The sequence below is a fragment of the Grammomys surdaster genome, unplaced genomic scaffold (assembly GCF_004785775.1).
Source record: "Grammomys surdaster isolate TR1022 unplaced genomic scaffold, NIH_TR_1.0 165, whole genome shotgun sequence".
In the NCBI taxonomy this organism is placed as follows: domain Eukaryota; kingdom Metazoa; phylum Chordata; class Mammalia; order Rodentia; family Muridae; genus Grammomys; species Grammomys surdaster.
Window position 1 is genome coordinate 2,308,150 of NW_021604613.1, and position 21,979 is coordinate 2,330,128.

The window sequence follows — 21,979 nt, forward strand, 5'->3', positions numbered from 1 at the left end:
ACTTATAATTGTCTCAAACGGGCACAGAAAACTGCCCATGGTCCACGATGTCTTCCCCATTCTCAAGGTAATGATTAACTATTTCAACTTTCTCAACTTCTATTCTCACTGGCTCTCTGCTTCCATTACAATCAGGTAAGAACTAGCCTTCATTAGCAAAAGAGAACCTTTCTGACATGCTGTTTTGGCATCAAAATCCCTGCAGCTGATGTCGCCTCTAGTCTCTTCTCCTTTTCAAGACTATACGGAGGGACACCTTCCTTTTGAGGTCTGGTCATGCCTACACCCCAGTCCACACCTCCTTTGCCCTCCTGAGAGCTTTCTCTCCTGGTACCATCTCAGGAAGCTGCAGGACTACGTGGCTGAGTCCATGCAGTTCTAATGCCTGGAATGACTTACTACACAGTGACCATGTTACCTTAGCATGTATTTTCCTTTATGAAGTGGCCACATCAGTTCATAATGAGATGATTTTAACCTGTGTCTGAAGGGTACAGCGGTACACTAAGTGCTCAGTGAGTGTTGTTAGTTCACCTACAAGCTTGTTTCTCTTTGGATAATTCCATCCTTCACAACCCTGGTCTAGTATCTCCCATCTTACAAATGAACCTCATAGTTTCCAGTTCTGTTTGTTGTTGTTGTTGTTGTTTGCAGAAAAGATGTATACGTGTAATTTCATCATTCTTCAAAGCCTGTCTGCTTCATCTTGCCTTCAATGTATGGCTCTAATGGCTGCCTCTACCATTCTGGAAGGGCTTGGCAAAACTTACTAAGTGATTATAAACTGTCCTCTTAGTGTTACCTTGTTTCTCATAGACTTGGACATATTATATTTTCATTCTCATACAATTTTCATAATTTATTTCCTTTGTGATCCAATCATCACTCAATAGGGTGCAGATTATCAGTTGATTATTACTCCATTATGGTTAGAAAAAGCATAAGGAGTTACTTCAATTTTCTTTTATTTGTTGAGACTTGCATTGGATCACAAAATATGGCCTACCTGGGGAAAAATTCCATAGGCTACTGAAAAGAATGTGTTCTCTCTAGTGTGTAGGTTCAATATTCTGCAGATAGCAGGCCCATTTGATGTTGTTTAGACCCAATAATTTTTGGGTTATTTTTTAGGTGGTATGTCCTTTGGTGAAAGTGGGGTAATAAAGTCACTTACTATTAATGTGTTAGTGCCTAAGTCTAGTAGCATTTGTTTTGTGAAATTAGGTGCAGCAAGATTGCTGTGTGTGTGTTTAGAGCTATAATGTCTTCTCAATGGATTGTTCACTTATCAGTATGCTGAGATCTTTTGTGTAGGTCTGTTGTTTCCTGTTTCTGTGGAATGAATGGCTGCAGGCACCCTGTCACTCTAATATCTCTACCTCTACTAGTGATGCTTGTTTCTTGGAAGCAACAAAATGGTGGGTCCTAAGTAGAGTTGGCTGTGTTTTTGACTGGGGAGCTGAGATCACTGATACTTAGCTATTGTTGACGTGTGTGTACTGATTCCTGTCATAGTGTTGATTTTGTGGTGTTTGTTTTCTTCATCCCCCTTTGAATAACCACTGATGTAACATTAACATTAACTTTTGCCCTGTCATCTCCTGGCTATACTTATCTTTCTCTTCAGTCTGAAGTAGTCCTTCCAGTTTCCTCTGAAGGGCTGACTTAGTGGTCATGAATTACTTTCACCTGCTTTTATTCCATAGCTTTTTTTTTTGTCGTCTATCATGCAAGATTGTTTTGCTGGGTAAAACAATCTGAGTTGACATCTGTGGTCTCTCATTGGTCCAAGTCTGTCTGACTTTTAAAGTCTACACTGCAAATTGAGCTGTATTCTGATAACCTGCCCTTCCCTATGTCTTGGTCCTTCTCTCCTGTAGCTCTCACTATCCTTTCTACTATTCTGTTCCTTTAGTGCTTTGACTGGTATATGATGTGGGAAATTTCTTTTTTGGTCATATTTGTGGTCTGTATGCCTCTTTTAGCCTAGATGGCATCTCCCTAGACTTGGAAATATTTCTTTTGTGATTTTATTAAACACACATTCTATATCTTTGATCTGCTTTCTTCTTTTTCGATGCCTGTAATTAATTTACAAATTTGGCCCATAGGTCCTGCATGTTCTTCATGACTTTTTAAAAGATTGATCATTTTCTATGTCTAAGTGACTCAATTCTTTTACCTTTTCTTCAAGTCTTGATAATCCATCTTCCATTTGCTTATTCTATTTCAAATTTTACATGTTCTACAATGGTTTTCCTAACTAGAAAATAACAATATTGTATAAAAAATTCTTACCATACATGCTTGAGTTAATCGATATTCCATGGTCAGTACCTCTTGCAAGGTCTTTGAAGAGCCCTCTGTGAGCTGTTTTAGTGTGATCTTTAGTGATGTTGGAGACATTTTACTAATTACCTTTGGAGAAAAAAAACATTCTTTGTTACCCAACTACTTCTTTGCTGTACGTAACAAGCTGTCTTAAATTTCTATGTAAGCCATATTAAAACCAGCACCATAGAACTTCTTTTATGTGCCAAAAACTAATGCCTCAGTTTAGCCCTGCCAAGGCAGGAAGTAAGTGTTCTAACCCACTACAAAGTAATTCAGGTCATCCCACAGATGAAATAAACTTACAGTAATCAAATAAATCTACATTTTTGTTTGCCTAGCATAAGCTAAGTAGAGATTACATTTAAGCAAAATACACATTAATAAGACTGCCATATTGACCCTTCAACTACACTGCCAAGCGACTTGTTTTGAATTTAAAGATCGGATCACTAGTGTTCAAAGTCACACTATGACTATGACTGCCTGACTCATACATGAGGTCATCACACAACTGCAATTTCCTTTATAACTGTACATAGTTTTCAGATTGATTGTTGACTGAATGGCTAAAAGGTTTAAACTGAGTTCAAAGAATTTCCATTTCAAATTCCTTGTTTTTCTTTTATTATTTGTTTTTCAGTTTTGCACGTGTATTATTTGATTATAACCTACCCCCATCTTCTTAATCCCTCTCCCCCACTGAACACTCCTCTTTCCAACAAGCAATAATTCTTGTTACATTCATGTCTTTTTTATGTGTGTGGTCCACTGAACTTAGTTAGGGCTGCCTTCATGCAGAAGATTGTAGGGATTTGGGGGAGATATTACTTGGGCCAAGCAATTTCCCAGTGGCTACAGCACTGAGGAATATGACTCTCCTCTTTCCAGCAACTATTGACTACAGATAGCTTCCAAAGAGTGGGGTACCTCAGGAACTCCTCCCCACCCCACGACAGAATAGTGATGGGCGCAGTCTCGACAGGTGTTTGTCATGTACACAGTTCTGTGTTCTCTGTAACAGCCTCACGTCTGTCCATGTATACTCAAGGAACAGAGTGGAGGGGACAGTATCTATCTCACTTAGCACTTGCTGAAGCTTACAGCTTGAGTACTGTGTAAGAGAAAGTTCAGAAGATAACAGTGGTCTGCCTACAGCCACAGTGCTGGGGAAGAGAAGACAATGATAAAAGGCTGTTATGAAGCTGCATCTTTGAAGGATGCATTCTTCTGACCTAGGCCTTCAGGATATTATCTCATGTTCTGGTCCTGACTGCTCCAGGTTCTTCCTTGATGGCTGCAAGCAATGAGGCTGATGACATCATCACAGCAATCTGTACCATGTGCCACTCTTGGTGGGCATACAAAAGGACCATTTTGCCGACATACCTCACATTTTCTTTAATGGGAACATACCCACATAATCTCAGGTAAGCACCTGAAAGGACATCATTATGCTAAAGTCACCTTTCCAGTAGCCTGAGGTGTACAAGCCAGCACCCATTCCTCAGCACCCCATTACAGTTTGCTGCTCACATAGCCCATTTTCAGTTTCATAAAATGGAAAAAAAAAAATAAAACCCTTTCTCTTTTTGCATGTCCTCTGTTGGCTACCCAGTAATAAAAATGGCCACTTAAAGCCCCGTTTACTCATACTTGTAATGTTCCTGGAAATAATGGAAAAAACACATCATTTAAGAAGCTTGCTACGGAATCTGTAGACTGAGTAAAGCAATGACTTCTCCCTGTGGGAGAAGCATCCGTTCCATCAAGGGCATGAATAAGAGAACAATGACTCAACTGGGCCTCTTTGCCTGCGTCCTTGGGCTCAGACAACAATATCCCCAGCCTTTCAAACTAGTTTTTGAATCTACTGACTCTCCATCTTTCAAGTCTTCAAACTATACCAAAGTTTCTTTTAGTCCCCAGCTAATAGACATAAGAGTTATTAGCTTCCGTAATTATTGAACCCAGTGCCTTGTAATAAATCTCTCTCTAGAACTAAATAGCTACATTATTCATACACATCTGTCTACCTAATGTTCTCTTTTCCGAAAACATCAACTCATACAGAGTTTTAATTGTTTAGAACATATGTATAGTTAGATGGTCTTCACTTTAAATGCACAAAAATATGATGCACATATAATATTCACAGTGATCAGAAAAAGAGTGATTAAGAAACTAATTGAAAGAAACAAATTGCCCTGATTTGAAGAAAATTATTAATTTAATACTTTTCACATGTGGCCTGCTTTTCATACTTTGAGGCAGAGACTCACTGAGTTGCCCACCTTGAACATCCCATGCAGCAGCTTACTGAATAGGTTTGATTGCAGGCCTGTGCACCCAGGCCAGGTCACCAAAGGAATGGCAGAAGATAAATGTCCCTGGATAATTCTGCTCTCCTCTGAAGAAAGCCCATAATATATTTCAAATCATCACACTCTAAAAGTGTTTCTACATGCTTCTTCCATAATACAAAGGAGCATTTGGAAATGCAATACTGCTACCAATGTCCTTCTCTATTACATTCAAAGGACATAAAACCAGCTTTGCATAGTCCTCAAACTCCAGCAGACAGACATAATGTTTGGGTATTGTAGTGGGTTGGTCTAATGTTGCTTGTATTCTAATGGTAATTTGGGGTCCCCAAGACTGATTGTACCAAAGAGGAGAGTGTCATTAAAAAAAAGTGACAAAGTGACCCTGCCTACAGTTAATTGCATTTGGTAAATAAATGTGCCAACAACCAATAGCTGGGCAGAAGAGACATAGGTGGGGTTGAGGTTTCCCAGGAGAGAGGACCACAAGAAGGGAAGGAGAAGGAAGAAGCCGCCATGAATGAAGGAAGAACATGAAGGAGAGGAGAAAGGACAAGCCATCATGTGTTAGCTGAGCCATAAAGGCATGGCCTTGAAGGCTGTCGAAATGGAGTTAAGAGCGGCCCAGATGAAACACTGTAATGAATAACTTGGGTTATCGATAGGGAAGTAGATTCTAATAGCATGGAGGGTAGAAAGCTGCTGTACTGCTTAAGGCATACTGAAAATATTAAGGTTGTGTGTTTTGTATTCATGATCTCAATAACCAAAGGTATGGTAGAAACAAACCCTGGGCTGGAATTTTAATATTTATTACTACAGGGTATATAGTCAAGGTTTAGAAGAAATGCTCTCAAAGGCTTATTAGGATAACACCACGGACTACTGATACCCCCCAGACAGGCTTCTCTGACCCAAAGTGTCCATAGTAAGGTGTCCATATGACAGTTGGGCATTACCTTCATCTGTTCTATGGCAAAAGGTGAACCATCTTGCCGTAAGTTTTCAATAATCTGTTCCACAGTATTGGCTGAAAAACAACTATAAAGAAACACAATTTTACTGCTGACAAGTGATTTCCTATTTCTGAGTCACCAGTGAGCCTGAGCATTGTCTTTCCCCAAGCCCCATTTCAATAAGAAGACTTTTCTATGTGCTTTGCCAGGGAGAAAATGCACACCACTTCCTGGGCGAGGGCTTTTGTCATCTATCTACTACTAGTGCAAAATTAAATCTATTCTTGGCATCTGGCTTGCTTTCATGCATTGCTAATACTTATATTTAAATACATGTCTACACTACAAAAACCTGATGCTTCAAAACAGAGAGGACAGCACTGTCTCCCAGTCATTTCCATTTCCTCCTGTTCTTCCCTTAGGCTAGTAGGTAGGTTCCCAGATCAGAGCACAAGGCCTTTTGCTAGCTGGCTTAATAATACCTTCTAGGAAGATGAGTGAAGATAAAAGGAAGTTAATTCAATTATTATCCTCTGGCCTTTCTTCCTGACTTTAAAAAGAGGTATTTTGCATTAAAATGAATAAGCATGCAATGCTTATTTCCTCCTGGAAGAGTAGGCAGGATGTTACTTTCAAAGGTAAATGAAAACAAAAGCATGATTATCACCCGTCTCAAACTGGGGAGTACTGTCAAACACAGTATAACCATAACCACAACAAACGGAGTCAATAAGGCCTTTCAAAGGGGCAGCACAGCCAGGACCGTCTGTTAAGTACCTGTTTATTTTGTCCATGTGTTCCTCAAATATGATAGATTTGTCTTGATCCATCTTGGACTGTTTGAAAAGAAGTAATTTGAAGTGACTCAAAAAATTTTAAAACCCTTTAAAAATTCTTCACGTTTAATGATATACTTTGTGACAGATTATCACTTTTAGTCAAATTATATTTAACACTCTCTTAAATAACTGCCACCATATGTTCAAAATTCAGGAAATATGTACAACTACAGACAAGCTCTTGAAAGTGCCAAAGGCAAAAATCCTTTTTTTTTTTTTAATCTCCTAACTCTTTCTGTGAATCCAGTCTAGGACCGGAGACATGAACACTTGTCAAATCTTTACTCTTGCTAAAATCCTCATTGCATGGCAGGCATCCCTGCAGCTCTACCTACAGGGAGAGAAAAGGACCTCAGGTGGTCATCCACAAGTGCCAGACGACTACAGTATTCACAATTCAGCCTTTATGGCTATTCCACCTCTCAACCTGAGCTCTCTTCTGTTTATATTTCTACTTAATCTCTATTATCTTAACCCTGTGTCTTACATGGCATAACCCAAGTACCTTCTTATAAAGAAATGCCAGTTTACCAAAGTCATTCTTACAGAACACATACTTTGTTGGCAGATGAGGCTGGATCATAGCAATGGGCAACTGGGTCTGAGTTTGGGTGCAGTATTTTTATTGACAGTATCATACAAAGGAGTCCTATTATAGCTTTTTAACACTGAAGTCCAATCAACCTATGGCTTTAAAGCCTGCGTATCCCCCACACGTGTTTCTCCCTTCCTATACTTAAGAAGCTAGCACTCTGAATGGGTCTGTTTATCTTTAGTAAGCCATATGACATGTCTACCACAGCTGGCGACTGAATGGTGAATTCCATGATCAGGCAAGAACCTCCATGTGTTGTGAGAGCTCCCTGAGTGCCAGTGCTTGAGAAGAGAATAGCAGACATTGGTTCTGCAAGCCCGAAGCTCCAAGTGGCTACAGGTCTTCCAGCTAGCATGGTGTCTCTCTTCTGAATAGATACCTAGCTTTACAAAAAGGACCCATAAGTGGATACGGGGGATCAAATCAAGGTCCTGATATGCTTGTGCAGCAAGCACTTTACTGAGTTACCACCTCCCCAGGCCCCACTTTTGACCTTCCTAAGAAAACTTAGGTAACATAAGTAAGAAATTAAACATGGCAGCAGATTTTATTATTAGTGTTTCATTTTAGCAGCTCCACAAATAGTCTGAACATTGAACCTGTCACAGAAATGTCACAGAGCACTGCAAAAGCCTTTGCAAAAGCTCCTTCCAAGGCTGAGCACTGAAGTTCAAAGAAAAAGCTGTACAGTGGCAGAGGAGGAGGGTTGGTATCAGATGGGTATCTCAACACTGAAGCTCTGGTACTCTCACCAAACCTTAAACTAAATGATCCTCAGTATGCCTTCTATATCCACAAACCAGTACTTACCACTGCTCACTGCTGACATGATGTTCCCAGTGATTTGAAATCTACTTACCTTGGCATGATAGCTTTCTAAGACACCTGCAACATCCTTAGCTGAAGGTGACTTCAAGGCTAACAACTCCTCCTCCAACACATGCAACTAAATGGAAAGAAAACAAGACATGGAACTCTACAGAAGCACAGAAAGAGGATGAAACCTCTCAGGATCCCTGCCTTAGAATCCATGCTCCTGCCACATAACCACTAAAAGAAACTTGGACTGAAGCTAAGTACACATATTGCCACACAACAAATGCTACCTCTGAAGGAAGGACAAGATTAGCATCTCTCCTTAAAAACTGAGACACTGCAGGTGCTAAGCCTTTGAAAGATCCTATGTATACATTTCATTGTAAATTAACTTTAAGTAGCACTGTCAGATGACTTGGGTGGGACTGGGGTGGTTTGAATAGCAAGAGTCCCCATAGAGTCATAGATTTGAATACTCAGTAACCATGGTGTGGCACTATTAGGAGGTGTAGCCTTCTTGGAGGAAGTGTGTCACTGTAGGTGGGACTTTGAGGTTTCAGGTGCTCAAGCCAGGCCCAGTGTCTCTTTTTTCTTTGTGCTGCCTGCTGATCCAGATGTAGAGTTCTTGGTTCCTTCTCTAGTGCCGTAACTGCCTGTGTGACACCATGCTTCCTCTGCCTTTGTGATACCACGCTTCCTGTTGTGACAGTAACTGACCCATAACTGCCTGTATGACACACTTCCTCTGCCTGTATGACATCCTGTCATGACAGTAACTGACTAAATCTCTGAACCTACAAGCCAGCCCCAGCTAATTTTGGCTTTACATATCAGATTTTTTAAAAGTTGGGCACTATTTTGTTTTTAACCCAACCTTATAGAAATATCCACTTAAGGTATCAGCTCCAGTACCATTAGTTCTGTTTTGCTTGTGGAATCTGAGAGACAGAAAGCTTAGTCACCTTGCCCAGCATGGTACAGGAACATACACTAATGTTCTCAGCCCTAGAAAGGTGAGGGCAGGTGGATCTTGAGTTTCCATTCAGCTTGGACAGTGTGTCAGAGGAAAGGGAAGGTAGGAAGTGTGGGTAGGGTAGGGTGGGATTAAGTACTTTCTCCAAGGTCACACAGCTAAAGTAATAAATTTAGCATTCACACCCATACTTATGAAAAACCTGGGATCATCTTAACCACTCCCAGCAAACATCCAAACAACTACCTTTTCCGAATCTACAAAGTGTGTGGCAATTCCCGCTCTGTACACATCTCTTCCTTTTAGTCTGAATCCTGTCAGGGCAAGGAAGTAACCCAGTTTTCCTTGAAGTCTTGGCAAGAAATATCCTCCACCCACATCAGGAAATAGTCCTGTAATTAAGTATAGCAAAAAGAATAATTCAAACAGAAAGTAGAGATAGTATCTTATACTCACTTAGCCATTTCTGTATAGACTGTGAATCTGTACAATGAATATTAAGTTATGTGTTATACAATAAACCAAAATCACAAAAAATGTTATGAAGTATTAACTTAGTTTGGAAAATTTCAAAATCCTTGCATCTTACTGCTCTAGAAGTTGGTAAAGGATGTGACTGTAGAAAGTCTTGTATGTCAGGAACTGCGGAGCCAGATGGCTCACGGAGGACCTTGAGTTTGATCTCTAGAATTCATATTTAAAAATCCAGATGTGACAGCATCTGACTGCAACCCCAGAGCTGGACAAGCAAACACCAGAGGAATACCAGGGCCAGCTAGACTAGCTTGATGGTGAGCTCCAGGCCAGTGAAGAGAGCTTGTCTCAAAACAAAAGGTGGATGGTCCCTAAAGAACAACACCCGATGCAACTGACAAAATATTTGCTTTCCAATGAGCATGTACAGAACAAATTAACAGCATGGTGTTAGTCTGAGAGAGCCTTATAACATAACCCAGAATGACCTTGAACTTGTGATCTCTTTTCTCAGCCTACAGCCTCCCTAGGACAATTACACGCATGGATTACCATGCCCAAGACATGTGATATTTTTAAACACAGAGTTTTATTTCATATTTCTTAAAATCCTTTCAGTGGCTGCATTTTCTCTTAGATTAAACCTTCACCTTCACCAAGACTTAAATGTCCAAACACTTTTCAGTCTCACCTCTCACACTCACCCTCTAAACCACAGCCATCCCATCTTCATCTGCCGAGCACACACCTACTGACTAGAGCTTCATTGGCATTGTGAATGCAGGAAGACCCTCTTAGCCACATTCCCTTATCCTTTAAGGCATGGCCACAGTCTCTGACACACAGTGAGTACTTCTCTTTATTTCTCTGTCTCTACTTAGCTTGATCCCTGAGAGCTGTAGAGATTACACTTGTATTAGGATGCCCACTTATGGGTGTTTTCCTTGACCCCTGTGGCTTTAAATAACATCTGTGTGCTTATTATTCTCTGTTATTGATGGGATTGCAGCCCAAAATCTGTATGTTGAAGCATTAGCCCACAATGTAACTGCATTATTTAAAGACTGAGCTTTGGATACATCATATTGTAAGGGGGATACTCTAATCCAACAGAGCCATCTTTACAGGAAGAAGCATACCCTCAGAGGCATGTGAAGACATAGCAAGGAGGTTGCCATCTAAAAGCCAAGGGAAGAAACTTAGGAAAAAGCAAGCTTGCCAACACCTTGATGTTGGCTTTCAGCCTTCAGAAACGTGAGAATCAGTATATCGTTTTAAACCAACCAGCTATGCTTTTGTCAAAGAGGCTCAAGTTAACAGTCTCAAACCTAGTTGTGCCTTTCCCCAATATCAAATGCTAGATCTGCCTTTTACAAGGTCACATGGCTAGTAAATATCTCTACATGGCAAAAACTCAGCTCCGGACTTGAGTCTCTTCAACTATGTTTCTTCCCTGATCAGCCTCTGCCCCATAGCACAAACTGAACAGTTTGGTACTATCTCTAGTCATACCAGGTCTCCCCATCTGAGGCTCACGTTAGAACTCTTCATACTGTGTGAGGAGAGGTTCTGAGCCTAGAGAAGGGATAAAAGAACTAAGTAGAAAAACAGAGAGGCCCAAGAACACCAGATCCACCAACTAGATGAAGAGCAAGGATTGGAGCCCCAGCAGACACAGAGGAAGGTCTTGCCTCTGTACTGAGAAATATTCAATAGTAGCTTAACTCATTGTACCCATCCTGCATGGAAACAAAACCAACCAAACCTAAAACATCTAACTAGATCAAAGGGGTTCAAAGCAACTTACATTCATCCTAAAAGAAAGTGCATGAACATTTGTAAGAACTGAAAAACTCAAAAACCAGTGTGACTGTGCATACTTTTAATCCCAGCCATCAAGTGCAGGCAGGCAGGTCTCTAAATTTAAGGTCAACAAAAAGAAAGGGTGGAGGTAGGTGCAGAACAAACTAGGGAGGGAGGAAAAAGAAAACAAAATAAAACAACAGAAACTCTTCAAAAGTATCCAGCACCCTACAAAAGAAGAGTTGCACTTAAGATCTAATAAAAAATTACTAGCTGTCTTTGGATCTCTACTACTACGATGAAATACCATGACCAAAATCAAGTTGTGGAGGACAGGGTTTATTTTATTTGGCTTACACGTCCACAGCACTGTTCATCATTGAAGGAAGTCAGAACAGGAACTCAAACATGGCAGGAACTGATTGATGCAAAGGCCATGGAGGGTGCTGCTTACTGGGTTGCTCTTCATGGTTTACTCAGCCTGCTTTCTCATAGAACCCAGGACCACCAGTCCAGAGACAGGACCACTCACAACAGGCTGGGCCCTCCCACATCAATCGCTAATTAAGAAGATACCCTACAGGCTTGCCTACAGCCCCATCTAATAGAAGTATTTTCTTAATTGAGGCTCCCTCCTCTTAGATGACTTTAGCTTGTATCATGTTGACATAAAATTACATAACATTACAAAATTACATAGCAAATCTTTAGACCCAGCACTTAGGAGGCAGAGATAAGTAGATTTCTGAGTTCAGCACCTGTGTAGTCCACATAGACCCTATCTCAAAGACACAAAACAAAACAAACAAAACAAACCTACACATCTTACATGGCAGGAAAATACAATGCACAGTGAGACTAAATCAATTGAAACTGACATATATGTAAGAATTCACTCATATATTCAAAAACAGAGAGACAAAGAAGTTATATTTTTAGCAACTCAAATCCTATTTCCATAGATGAAACTGAGATGAATGCATACACTGAAAAACATCAGAAACACTAAGAACAGATTAGTCTTTTCAGAGAGGAAAAAGTTTAAAATGTAGAAACAAAAACTAGACAAAAATAATTTTAAATGAACATAGAACAGGGCTTGGTGCCTAGATCTATAGTTCTAGTTGCTGGGCAGGCAGAGAGGGACCACAGGCTCAAAGGCTACAGAATGGGCACCAGGCTAGCCTGAGTCACCTACAACACTGTCTCAACATTTATATAAAGAAATATAAGGTGGGGGGCCTATTCCTCAGTGGTAGAGCACTTGCCTAGGACTGTGAGGCCTTGAGTTCAATCTGATATAACACACACACACACACACACACACACAGAGGAAGAGTGCATCTAACATTATGTGTAAAAGATGAATGTGAAAAGGAAAAGAGAGAAAAATATTTGAAGAGATAATTGAAAAAATTCTAGTTTTGAGAGAATGAATCCAAGTAGCCAAATGAACACATACACATGAAAGATGAAGAGAACCACACCAAGAAATATTGTTATCACATAGCCTAAAACCACTGGTTAAGAGAAAGTTTAAGAACATCCTAAGACATGTAGACATATATTAACATAGGAACAAAAATAGGGATGAAAATCAATGTTTCCATAGGAAATAATGTAAACTACAAGATGGTATCATAACTTCTCCAAAGTGCAGGAACTTGTTGGCTCAAAGCACAGCTGCATACCCAAGTCTGATAGAACACATTCAAATCAGCTCCACCATGTAATAGTGAGCATTTTACTCAAAGACAAAACAAAAACAAAAACACCCCACAAAAAACAAAACAAACAAAAAACCAACCAACCAAACAAACAAACAAAACAAACAAAAAACCTAAGTTGAAATGTACTTAACAGACTTAACCCACTGGGCACCATCACTTAGCCACACAGCACTGTGTACCACAGAGCATCAGCTCTGCATCCTTATGACCATGTGGCTGACCAGGAGCTGCCACCCAGAAACATAGGAATGTCTCACCACATAGTATTTGCCAGGGAATAAAGCAGAATTCAAAATGTGGAGTGCAGTTTCCAACAAAGATAAACATCGATTTTTTAAAATGCCAATTAATCTGCTCTTACCTGACAAGGAAAAAGAGCTGCAAATGAAAACTAAAGGAGATGAAAATAAGTGATAAACATCACACAAAGCAAACTCTAATATTTAAATTAAGATCAATACAGATGACAAAGTTCAAATTAGAATGATCTTGGGGGGGTGAAAGGAATAGACTAATAATTAATCAAGATTGAGGGAGACAGAAAACACTATGGAGCCAACACATAGAAGAAGACTCTCCCAGGCAGCTTTACACTAACGTATTGTACGAACGTCTTCAAAGACTCAATCTGTCAATGCTCGCTCAGGATCATTTGACTGGCCAAGTATGTTCCACAGGCTTCAAATCTATGATTACATACTTTTCCAGAAAGAGAGCCATCAGCCTCCATGATTTACTGATACCTTCTACAAAACATTTAGACCATAGAGAAAATGATAATAATTCTACACAAGCTATTCCATAAAAGGGAAACAGTGTTACCAATACACATGCAAAGAAAGGTCATTATAAATCAGACTGTAAATCCCTCATAACCATTGCTGCAAAAACTATAAAGAAAGTTTCAGCAGATCAAGGTAATCAACAGATTAAAAGGATTACTAATACAAGATGAAAATGTAACATAGGGTAAATCTGTACTTAAAAACTAAATAATTTACAATTAACAATTTTTTTAAAGCCAATGTTCTTTACAATAAATGCAGAAAAAATATCTGACAAAATCCAAAGTCTGTTCTTCAGCTGTGTGGAAAGAATGTTTTTCAAACTTACATAAGAGTAGAGCGTCCTCATATTAGTAACTTAACAACACATCTGAAAGCTCTGGAACAAGAAGAAATAATACCCCACCTCAAAAAAAGTAGATGGAAAGAAATAAACACAAGGCTGAAATCAATGAAATAAAAACAAACAAGAACAAAATCATAAAGAATCAGTTAAACAGTTGGTTCTTTGTGAAAAATCAACAAGAATGACAAATCCACACCCAAATCAACTAAAAGACAGAGAAGATCCAATGGAATAAAATTTGAGATAAAAAGGAGAACGTAAGTCTCTGAAGAAAGAAATTGAAGATCTCAGAATATGGAAAGATCTCCCATGCTCGTGGATTGGAAGGATTAATATAGTAAAAATGGCCATCTTACCGAAAGCAATCTACAGATTTAGTGCAATCTCATCAAAATTCCAACTCAATTCTTCACAGAGATAAAAAGAGCAATTTACAAATTCATTTGGAATAACAAAAAACCCAGGATAGCAAAAAACTTTTCTCAACAATAAAAGAACTTCTGGGGGAATTACCATCCCTGACCTCAAGCTATGCTACAGAGCACTAGGGATAAAAACTGTATGGTATTGGTACATAGACAGGAAGGAAGACCAATGGAATAGAATTGAAGACCCAGAAATGAGCTCACACACCTATGTCACTTGATCTTTGACAATGGAGGTAAAACCGTCCAGTGGGAAAAGGACAGCATTTTCAACAAATGGTGCTGGTTCAACATAGAGGTCAAAATGTAGAAGGATGCAAATCGATCCATTCTTATCCCCTTGTACAAAGCTCAAGTCCAAGTAGATAAAGGACCTCCACATAAAACTAGATACACTGAAGCTAATAGAAGAGAAAGTGGGGAAGAACCTCGAATACTTGGGCACAGGGGAAACGTTCCTGAACAGAACACCAATGGCTTATGCTCTAAGATCAAGAATTGACAAATGGGACCTCATAAAATTACAAAGCTTCTGTAAAGTAAAGGATACTGTCAATAGGACAAAATAGCAACCAACAGACTGGGAAAAGATCTTTACCAATCCTACATCTGATAGAGGGCTAATATCCAATATATACAAAGAACTCAAGAAATTAGACTCCAGACAACCAAATAACCCTATTAAAAAATGGAGTATAGAGCTAAACAAAGAATTCTCAACTGAGAAAACTCTTATGGCCAAGAAGCACCTAAAGAAATGTTCAATATCCTTAGTCATTAGGAAAATGCAAATCAAAACAACCCTGAGATTCCACCTCATACCAGTCAGAATTGCTAAAATAAAAAACTCAGGTGATAGCAGATACTGGAGAGGATGTGAAGAAAGAGAAACATTGTTGGTGGATTGCAAGCTGATACAACCACTCTAGAAATCAGTCTGGAGGTTCCTAAGAAAATTGGAAATAGCATTACATGAGGACCCAGCTATACCTCTCCTGGGCATACACCCAGAAGATGCTCCAACATATGACAAGGACACATGCATGCTCGACTATGTTCATAGCAGCCTTATTTATAATAGTCAGAAGCTGGAAAGAACCCAGATGTCCTTCAATAGAGGAATGGACACAGAAAATGTGGTACATTTACACAATGAAGTATTACTCAGCTATTAAAAACAATGAATTCATGAAATGCACAGGCAAATGGATGGAACTAGAAAATATCATCCAGAGTGAGGTAACCCAATCACCAAAGAACACACGTGGTATGCACTCAATGATAAGTGGTTATGAGCCCAAAAGCTTACAATACCTAAAGATACAACTCACAGACCACATGAAGCTCATGAAGAAGGAAAATCAAAGTGTGGGTGCTTCGGTCCTTCTTAGAAAGAGTAACAAAATACTCATGTAAGCAAATATGGAGACAAAGTGTGGGACAGAAAGTGAAGGAGGAGCCGTCCAGAGACTGTTCCACCTGGGTATCCACCCTATGTGCAGTCACCAAAGGCAGATCCTGATGTAAATGCCAGGAAGTGTATGTTGACAGGAGCCTGATATAGCTGTATCCTTAGAGGTCTGCCCAGAGTCTGACACATTCAGAGGTGGATGCTCTCAGCTAACCATTGACCTGATCAAGGGGTTCCCAATGGAGAAGTTAGAGAGAAGACTGAAGGAGCTGAAAGGGTTTGCAGCTCCATGGGGAGAGCAACAATACCAACCAACCAGAGCTCCCAGGGTCTAAACCACCAGCCTGGGAGCACATAGGGAGGGACCCATGGCTCCAGCTATATATGTAGAGAAGGATGGCCTTGTTGGGCATAGGTAGGAGAGGAGGTCCTTGATCCAGTGAAGGCTGGATGCCCTAGTGTGGGGGAATTCGAGGGCGGGGAGATGGGAGTGGGTGGGTGGATGGCTGGTTGGGGGCACATTCTCATAAAAGCAGGAAGAGGGGGATGTGATAGTGGGAAATGGGGGGATGGGGAAAGGGGATAACATCTGAAATGTAAATAAAATATCCAATAAAAAATAATTTTAAAAAATCCAAAAAAAAAAAAGAAAAAATGGGAGAACATAACAACAGAAACTAAGGAAATCAGACAATCATAAGGACAATTTAAAAAAATCTGTATTCTACCCAACTGGAGAATCTAAAAGAAATGGATGAATTTCTTGATATAAATGAACTACCAAAATTAAATCAAGACAAAATAAGAAATTTAAAAAGACCCATAACCCAAATGAAATAGAAGCAATAATTAAAAATCTCCAAACTGATTCCTCTGCCACCTCTTTGCTCACCTTCATCTGATCTGTGGAGCCTGAACCACTCAGATTAGCTTCCCTTCCCCCACCAATCTTCCTGGCTTGCAGAGTCCTCTGGGACATCCCTACCTTCCCTTAGCATTCTATTATCATTGGAGGACCTCCATTCTCCTGCCACCTCTCTGCTTACCTTCATCAGACTTGAGATTCCAGAACCATACAAACCTATAGACCCTGAACCATACAGCCAGAGAATACCCATCAGAGGCCTGCCACACTAGGACCATCAAGGTTAATCCGCTTCTAAATATCTACTACAACAGGAACATAAAGGGACCAAAGCCATCCAGATGGCTACAGGCCCTTGAAAGAACACAATCAACAAAAGCCAGGACAATATGACACCTTCAGAGCACAGCTACCCTACTACAGCAAGACCTAAATATCCTAACACAACTAAAGCACAAACAAAAACAAAAAACAAACAAAAAAAAAACAACAAAAAACCCACCTTAAATCCAATTGTATAAAGATGATAGAGGCCTTTAAAGAGAAAATGAATAAATTCCTTAAAGAAATGTAGGAAAATACAATTAAACAGGTGAAGGAAATAAAACTGTTCAAGACCTGAAAATGGAAATAGAAGCAATAAAGAAAACACAAACTGAGGGAATCCTGGAGATAGAAAACCTAGGGAAGAGAACAGGAACAACAGATACAAGCATCACCAACAGAATACAGGAGATGGGAGAGAAAGTCTCAGATGTAGAAAATACAATAGAAGAAATTGATACATCAGTCAAAGAAACTGTTAAAGCTAAAAAAAATTCCTTTAATACAAAACATTCATGAAATCTGGGATACCAGGAAAAGACATAACCTGGAAATAATAGAAGGTGAAGAGTCCCAGCTCCAAGGCCCAAATAATATTGTCAACAAAATCATAGAAGAAAACTTTCCCATCCTAAAGAAAGAGATGCCTGTAAATATACAAGAAGCTCAGAGAACACCAATCAGACTAGACAAGAAAAGAAAATCCTCCCACCACATAATAAAATCACTAAATATACAGAACAAATTAAAAGCAGCAAGGTTACATACAAAGGCAGATCTATCAGAATTACACCTAACTTCTCAAAAGACACCCAAAAACTAGAAGGGCTAAGACAGATATCTTGCAACCTCTAGAAAACTACAAATGCCAACTTAGATTACTATACCTAGCAAAAATCTCTATCATCATAGATGGAGAAAACAAGATATCTCAAAGCCAACCCAAATCTATACATTATCTATGCATAAATTCAGTCCTACAGAAAATATTAGAAGGAAACCTCCAACCCAAAGAAGACAACTAAATCCAAGAAAACACAAGAAATAAGTAACTCCATACCAGCAAAAACAAGGGAATCCACAATTACTGGATTCAGTTCTCCAATAAAAAGCTACAGACTAACAAAATGGATGCAAAAACAGGATCCATCATTCTGCTGCATACAAGAAACATACCTCAGCAATAAAGATAGATATTACTTTGGAGTAAAGGGCTGAAAAAAAAGTTTTCCAAGCAAATGGTTCCAAGAAGAAAGCTGGAGTAGCCATTCTAATATCTAATGAAATAGCCTTTCGACCAAAATTAATCAAAAGAGACAGGGAAGTACACTTCATAGTCATCAAAAAAAAAATTCTACCAAGATGATATCTCAATTTTGAACATGTATGCCTCAAACACAAGGGCACCACATTTGTAAAAGAGACATTGCTAAAGCTTAAATCACACGTTGAACCCCACACATTAATAGTGGTATACTTCAACACTCCACTCTCACCATCTGATAGATCCCCATCACTCTGCACAAGACTCAAATACAAATGTACCAAGAACATCAACATAAAACCAGATCCCCTGAATCTGTTACCACAGAAAGTGGGAAGTAGTCTTGAACTCATTTATACCAGAAAGGACTTTCTGAACAGGACACTGATAGCACAATGATGACAAGCAATAAGATGAGCAATTAATAAATGAGACCTCATGAAACTGAAAAGCTTTTGTAATGCAAAGGACACCATTATTCAGGTAAGGTATCAGCTTACAAAATAGGAAGAAACTGTTACCAATTAAATATCCAATAGAGTGTTAGTATCTAGAATGCATTAAGAACTACAAAAACACAAAAGAGCTGAACATCAACAAAACAAATAATCCAATTTAAAAAGTATGGTATAAAACCAAGCTTAGAGCTCCTAAAAGGTGAAACACAAATGACTGAGAAACACTTAAGAAATATTCAACATCTTTCATCATTGGGAAATGCAAATTAAAACTACTTTGAGTTTTCATCTTACACCTGTCAGAATAACCAAGATCAATAAAACAAATGACAGTTCATGCTGGCAAGGATACAGAGAGGGGGGAACACTTACTCCTTGCTGGCTGAAGTGCAAACCTGACATAGCCACTATGTAAATCAATGTGGTAGTTCCTGAGGAAGATCAGACTCAATCTACCTCAAGAGCTAGGTATACCACTCTTGAGCATAGACCCAAAACCTGCTTCATCTTCCTACAAGGACACTTGCTCAACCATGTTCATTTCTTCTCTATTCATGATAGCCAGAAATGGGAAATACTTACATATCCATCAATTGATGAATACATAATGAAAATGTGGTACATTTACACAATGAAGCTAGAAAATAATCATCCTGAGTGAGGCAATCCAGAGCCAAAAAGACAAATTCTGTTTTCTCTTATATATGTATGTTAGCTTTTAAGCTTTCAATGTCTGGACTACAATCTGAATAACTACAGAGGCTGGGCACCTATTAAAAACCAAGAGGGGAGGAGAGGATCTTCCAAGGAAGAAGATAATGTACAGAATTAGAGAAACTTTGGAACACCCCCTCCCTCAAGGCTCAGAGATCTGTAAAGAAGAGAAGGCAGAAAAACTGTTAAGAACAGAAGTGGTAGATGACTCCAAGAATGCATGTATTCCAGACACTATAAGACTAATGCACATATGAACTCAGAGAGACATATGAACCATGCAGGTTCAAGCTATATGGGGGTTTCAGCACTGAGAGGGGCAAGTGGACCCAACCCTACCCAAAAGCTATCTGCAACTGAAACCTGCTGGGAAAGGGAATTTCAGCTTGCTTCAGTGGAGTGTCACTGGGTATATCAACCACACTCCATGGTAGGCTCTGGGCTTAGGAGTAGTAGCTGGTCATCACACAACAAACTCAATGTTATTTTTGTAGACTTTTGTTTCATTTTCCTTTATTTTAGTCTTTTTTCCCCTTTTTATTGGTCTTTTATTTGTGTGTTTTGATTATTGGCTTCGTGTTCTTGGGTGGAGAGATGATTTGTCTTTTGTCGTTTTGTTTTGTTTAAATTTTTGTTTTTTTATTTTTTAGTTTTGCAGGAAAGAAAGAGAGAACATAAAGTTAGGTGGTAATTCTAGGATATGGAAGGAGTTGGGGGAGGGAAAAACATGATCAAAATATAATGTATGAAAAACTGTTTTCAATTAAAAATGAAAACCATTATCTACAATATAAAGCAATAGGAGATTGACACAATTCTGGTAAAATATGTGTGAGACCTGCACACTGAAAACTATAAAACTTTGGTAACTTAAAACTTAAAAATTTACTTACTCAAGGGTCTAAAGATACCATCTTAAGATGCCAATTCTTGGGCTGAGCGGCTGATTCACTCCATAAAGTATTTGCCATGTAAGTATGAGTACCAGAGTTTATATATGTAGCTCCCATGTACAGAATGAGGTATGGTGTGGCACATGCCTACAATCTTAATTTTCGAATACAAGAGAAACCATGAGGCTTGTTTGTAAAACAGTCTAGTTGCATGGGCCAGCTTCAGATTCAATGAAAGACCTGTCTCAAAAATTACAGTAGAGAGCAACAGAGAAAGACACCTAAGTTAGACCTCTGGCCTCCACAAGCACAGACACACAGGATGTATGTGCACACATATTAAAGAAGTCAATTCTACCTGAATTATTCATGAGTATAAATTTCACAAATATATAACAGAAGGAATTTTTTGTTGAAACTTACAAACTAAATTTTATGCAGAAATACCAATGATATATATAAACAAAACAACTTGAGGAGAAGGAATAAAGTTGGACAGTTATCACTACCTGATTTCAAGAGTTACTGTAAGGCAACAGCAATCAAGATGGCAAGATGCTAACAGGATGTCAACACAGGCAGCATAGACATCTGACAGAGACAAAGGCGATTCAGTGAGCACACAAGAGTTCTTTCAACAAACCCTGCTGGAATAACTCAACTCTCTTTTTAACACAAAAAAGAAATATTGATCTATAAAACTCTCAATGTGTCACAGATGAAAATGTGAAGAAATTTTCCCTTATCTAAGATTAACTACATGGTGCTAATATTCTCATATATGACATACATCCTGAGCTAACAAAGTATCTGGTTTTTTGTTTTAAAATGGTATCTCACATGGAGTCCTTTGGCTTCATGTGTGTGCATATATATATATATATATATCTGAAATGTAGTAAAGGCAAAAGTTATTACAAAAACTTTCTGGTATTTTTACCTATTCCCGTTTCTGGCATAGCAAAGAGAGATCTTTCTGTAGCCACTCGGAATTGACCATGGATTGAAAGACCAACTCCCTAGGGAAATAAGGGGAAAAAAATTCTTTAAAATGTAATTTAAAAAAATGAAAGCATTAATACATAAATATTACATAGCAAATAGGTTTTATGTTATCTTTATATTCTACAGCAATTTGTTTCAGTATATGGACTGCAAGGAACACCAAGTCTCACAATTTCAGATGAATTTGCATCTCTGACATGTAAGGCTGGCCTGCTAAGTAGGTAGTTCCTGTCAGCAATTTGTATCGTGCTCTGGTCCTTCTCAGCATTGCAGGACACTGACTCTCCTGGGAAGCTGAGTATTCTTATTACTGGCACTAATAACCAAGAGAGCATGATCAAGTTATTACAGAGAATTTAGTAATTTTGAAAAGAATATCTAACATATTTCTTTACTTACCTACTTCATCAAATAAAATTAGCAGCACCATTATTTTCACATGCAGCATTTAGTGAGACCAATTTTAAAACTCCAAATAGGCTACTATGAGATTTGGTTGAAAGTCTACCTCAGACTTGACGAATGACAATGAAAGGGACAGACACTGCATACAGCAAATGCTAGTAACAGAAGTGCATGTGAAGACCAACTGTCCGTGTGCTGCTGACTGCTGTCCTGTGTATGCTGACTGTTGTCACTGTGTGTGCT

At 39.0% G+C, this 21,979-nt stretch overlaps 1 protein-coding gene across 1 annotated transcript in view; it reads right to left on the reverse strand.

Annotated features, from left to right (window-relative positions):
• Nucleotides 1-21,979, reverse strand: part of Hibch (3-hydroxyisobutyryl-CoA hydrolase) — a 73,698-nt gene that overhangs the window by 4,332 nt on the left and 47,387 nt on the right. Inside the window, exons 7-12 of the mRNA XM_028765846.1 lie at nucleotides 21,267-21,345; nucleotides 9,081-9,226; nucleotides 7,905-7,991; nucleotides 6,389-6,447; nucleotides 5,615-5,696; nucleotides 2,299-2,418 (exon numbers count right to left, since the gene is read on the reverse strand). Of these exons, the coding sequence (XP_028621679.1) occupies nucleotides 2,299-2,418; nucleotides 5,615-5,696; nucleotides 6,389-6,447; nucleotides 7,905-7,991; nucleotides 9,081-9,226; nucleotides 21,267-21,345 (573 nt within the window). The remainder of the gene's footprint in view (nucleotides 1-2,298; nucleotides 2,419-5,614; nucleotides 5,697-6,388; nucleotides 6,448-7,904; nucleotides 7,992-9,080; nucleotides 9,227-21,266; nucleotides 21,346-21,979) is intronic.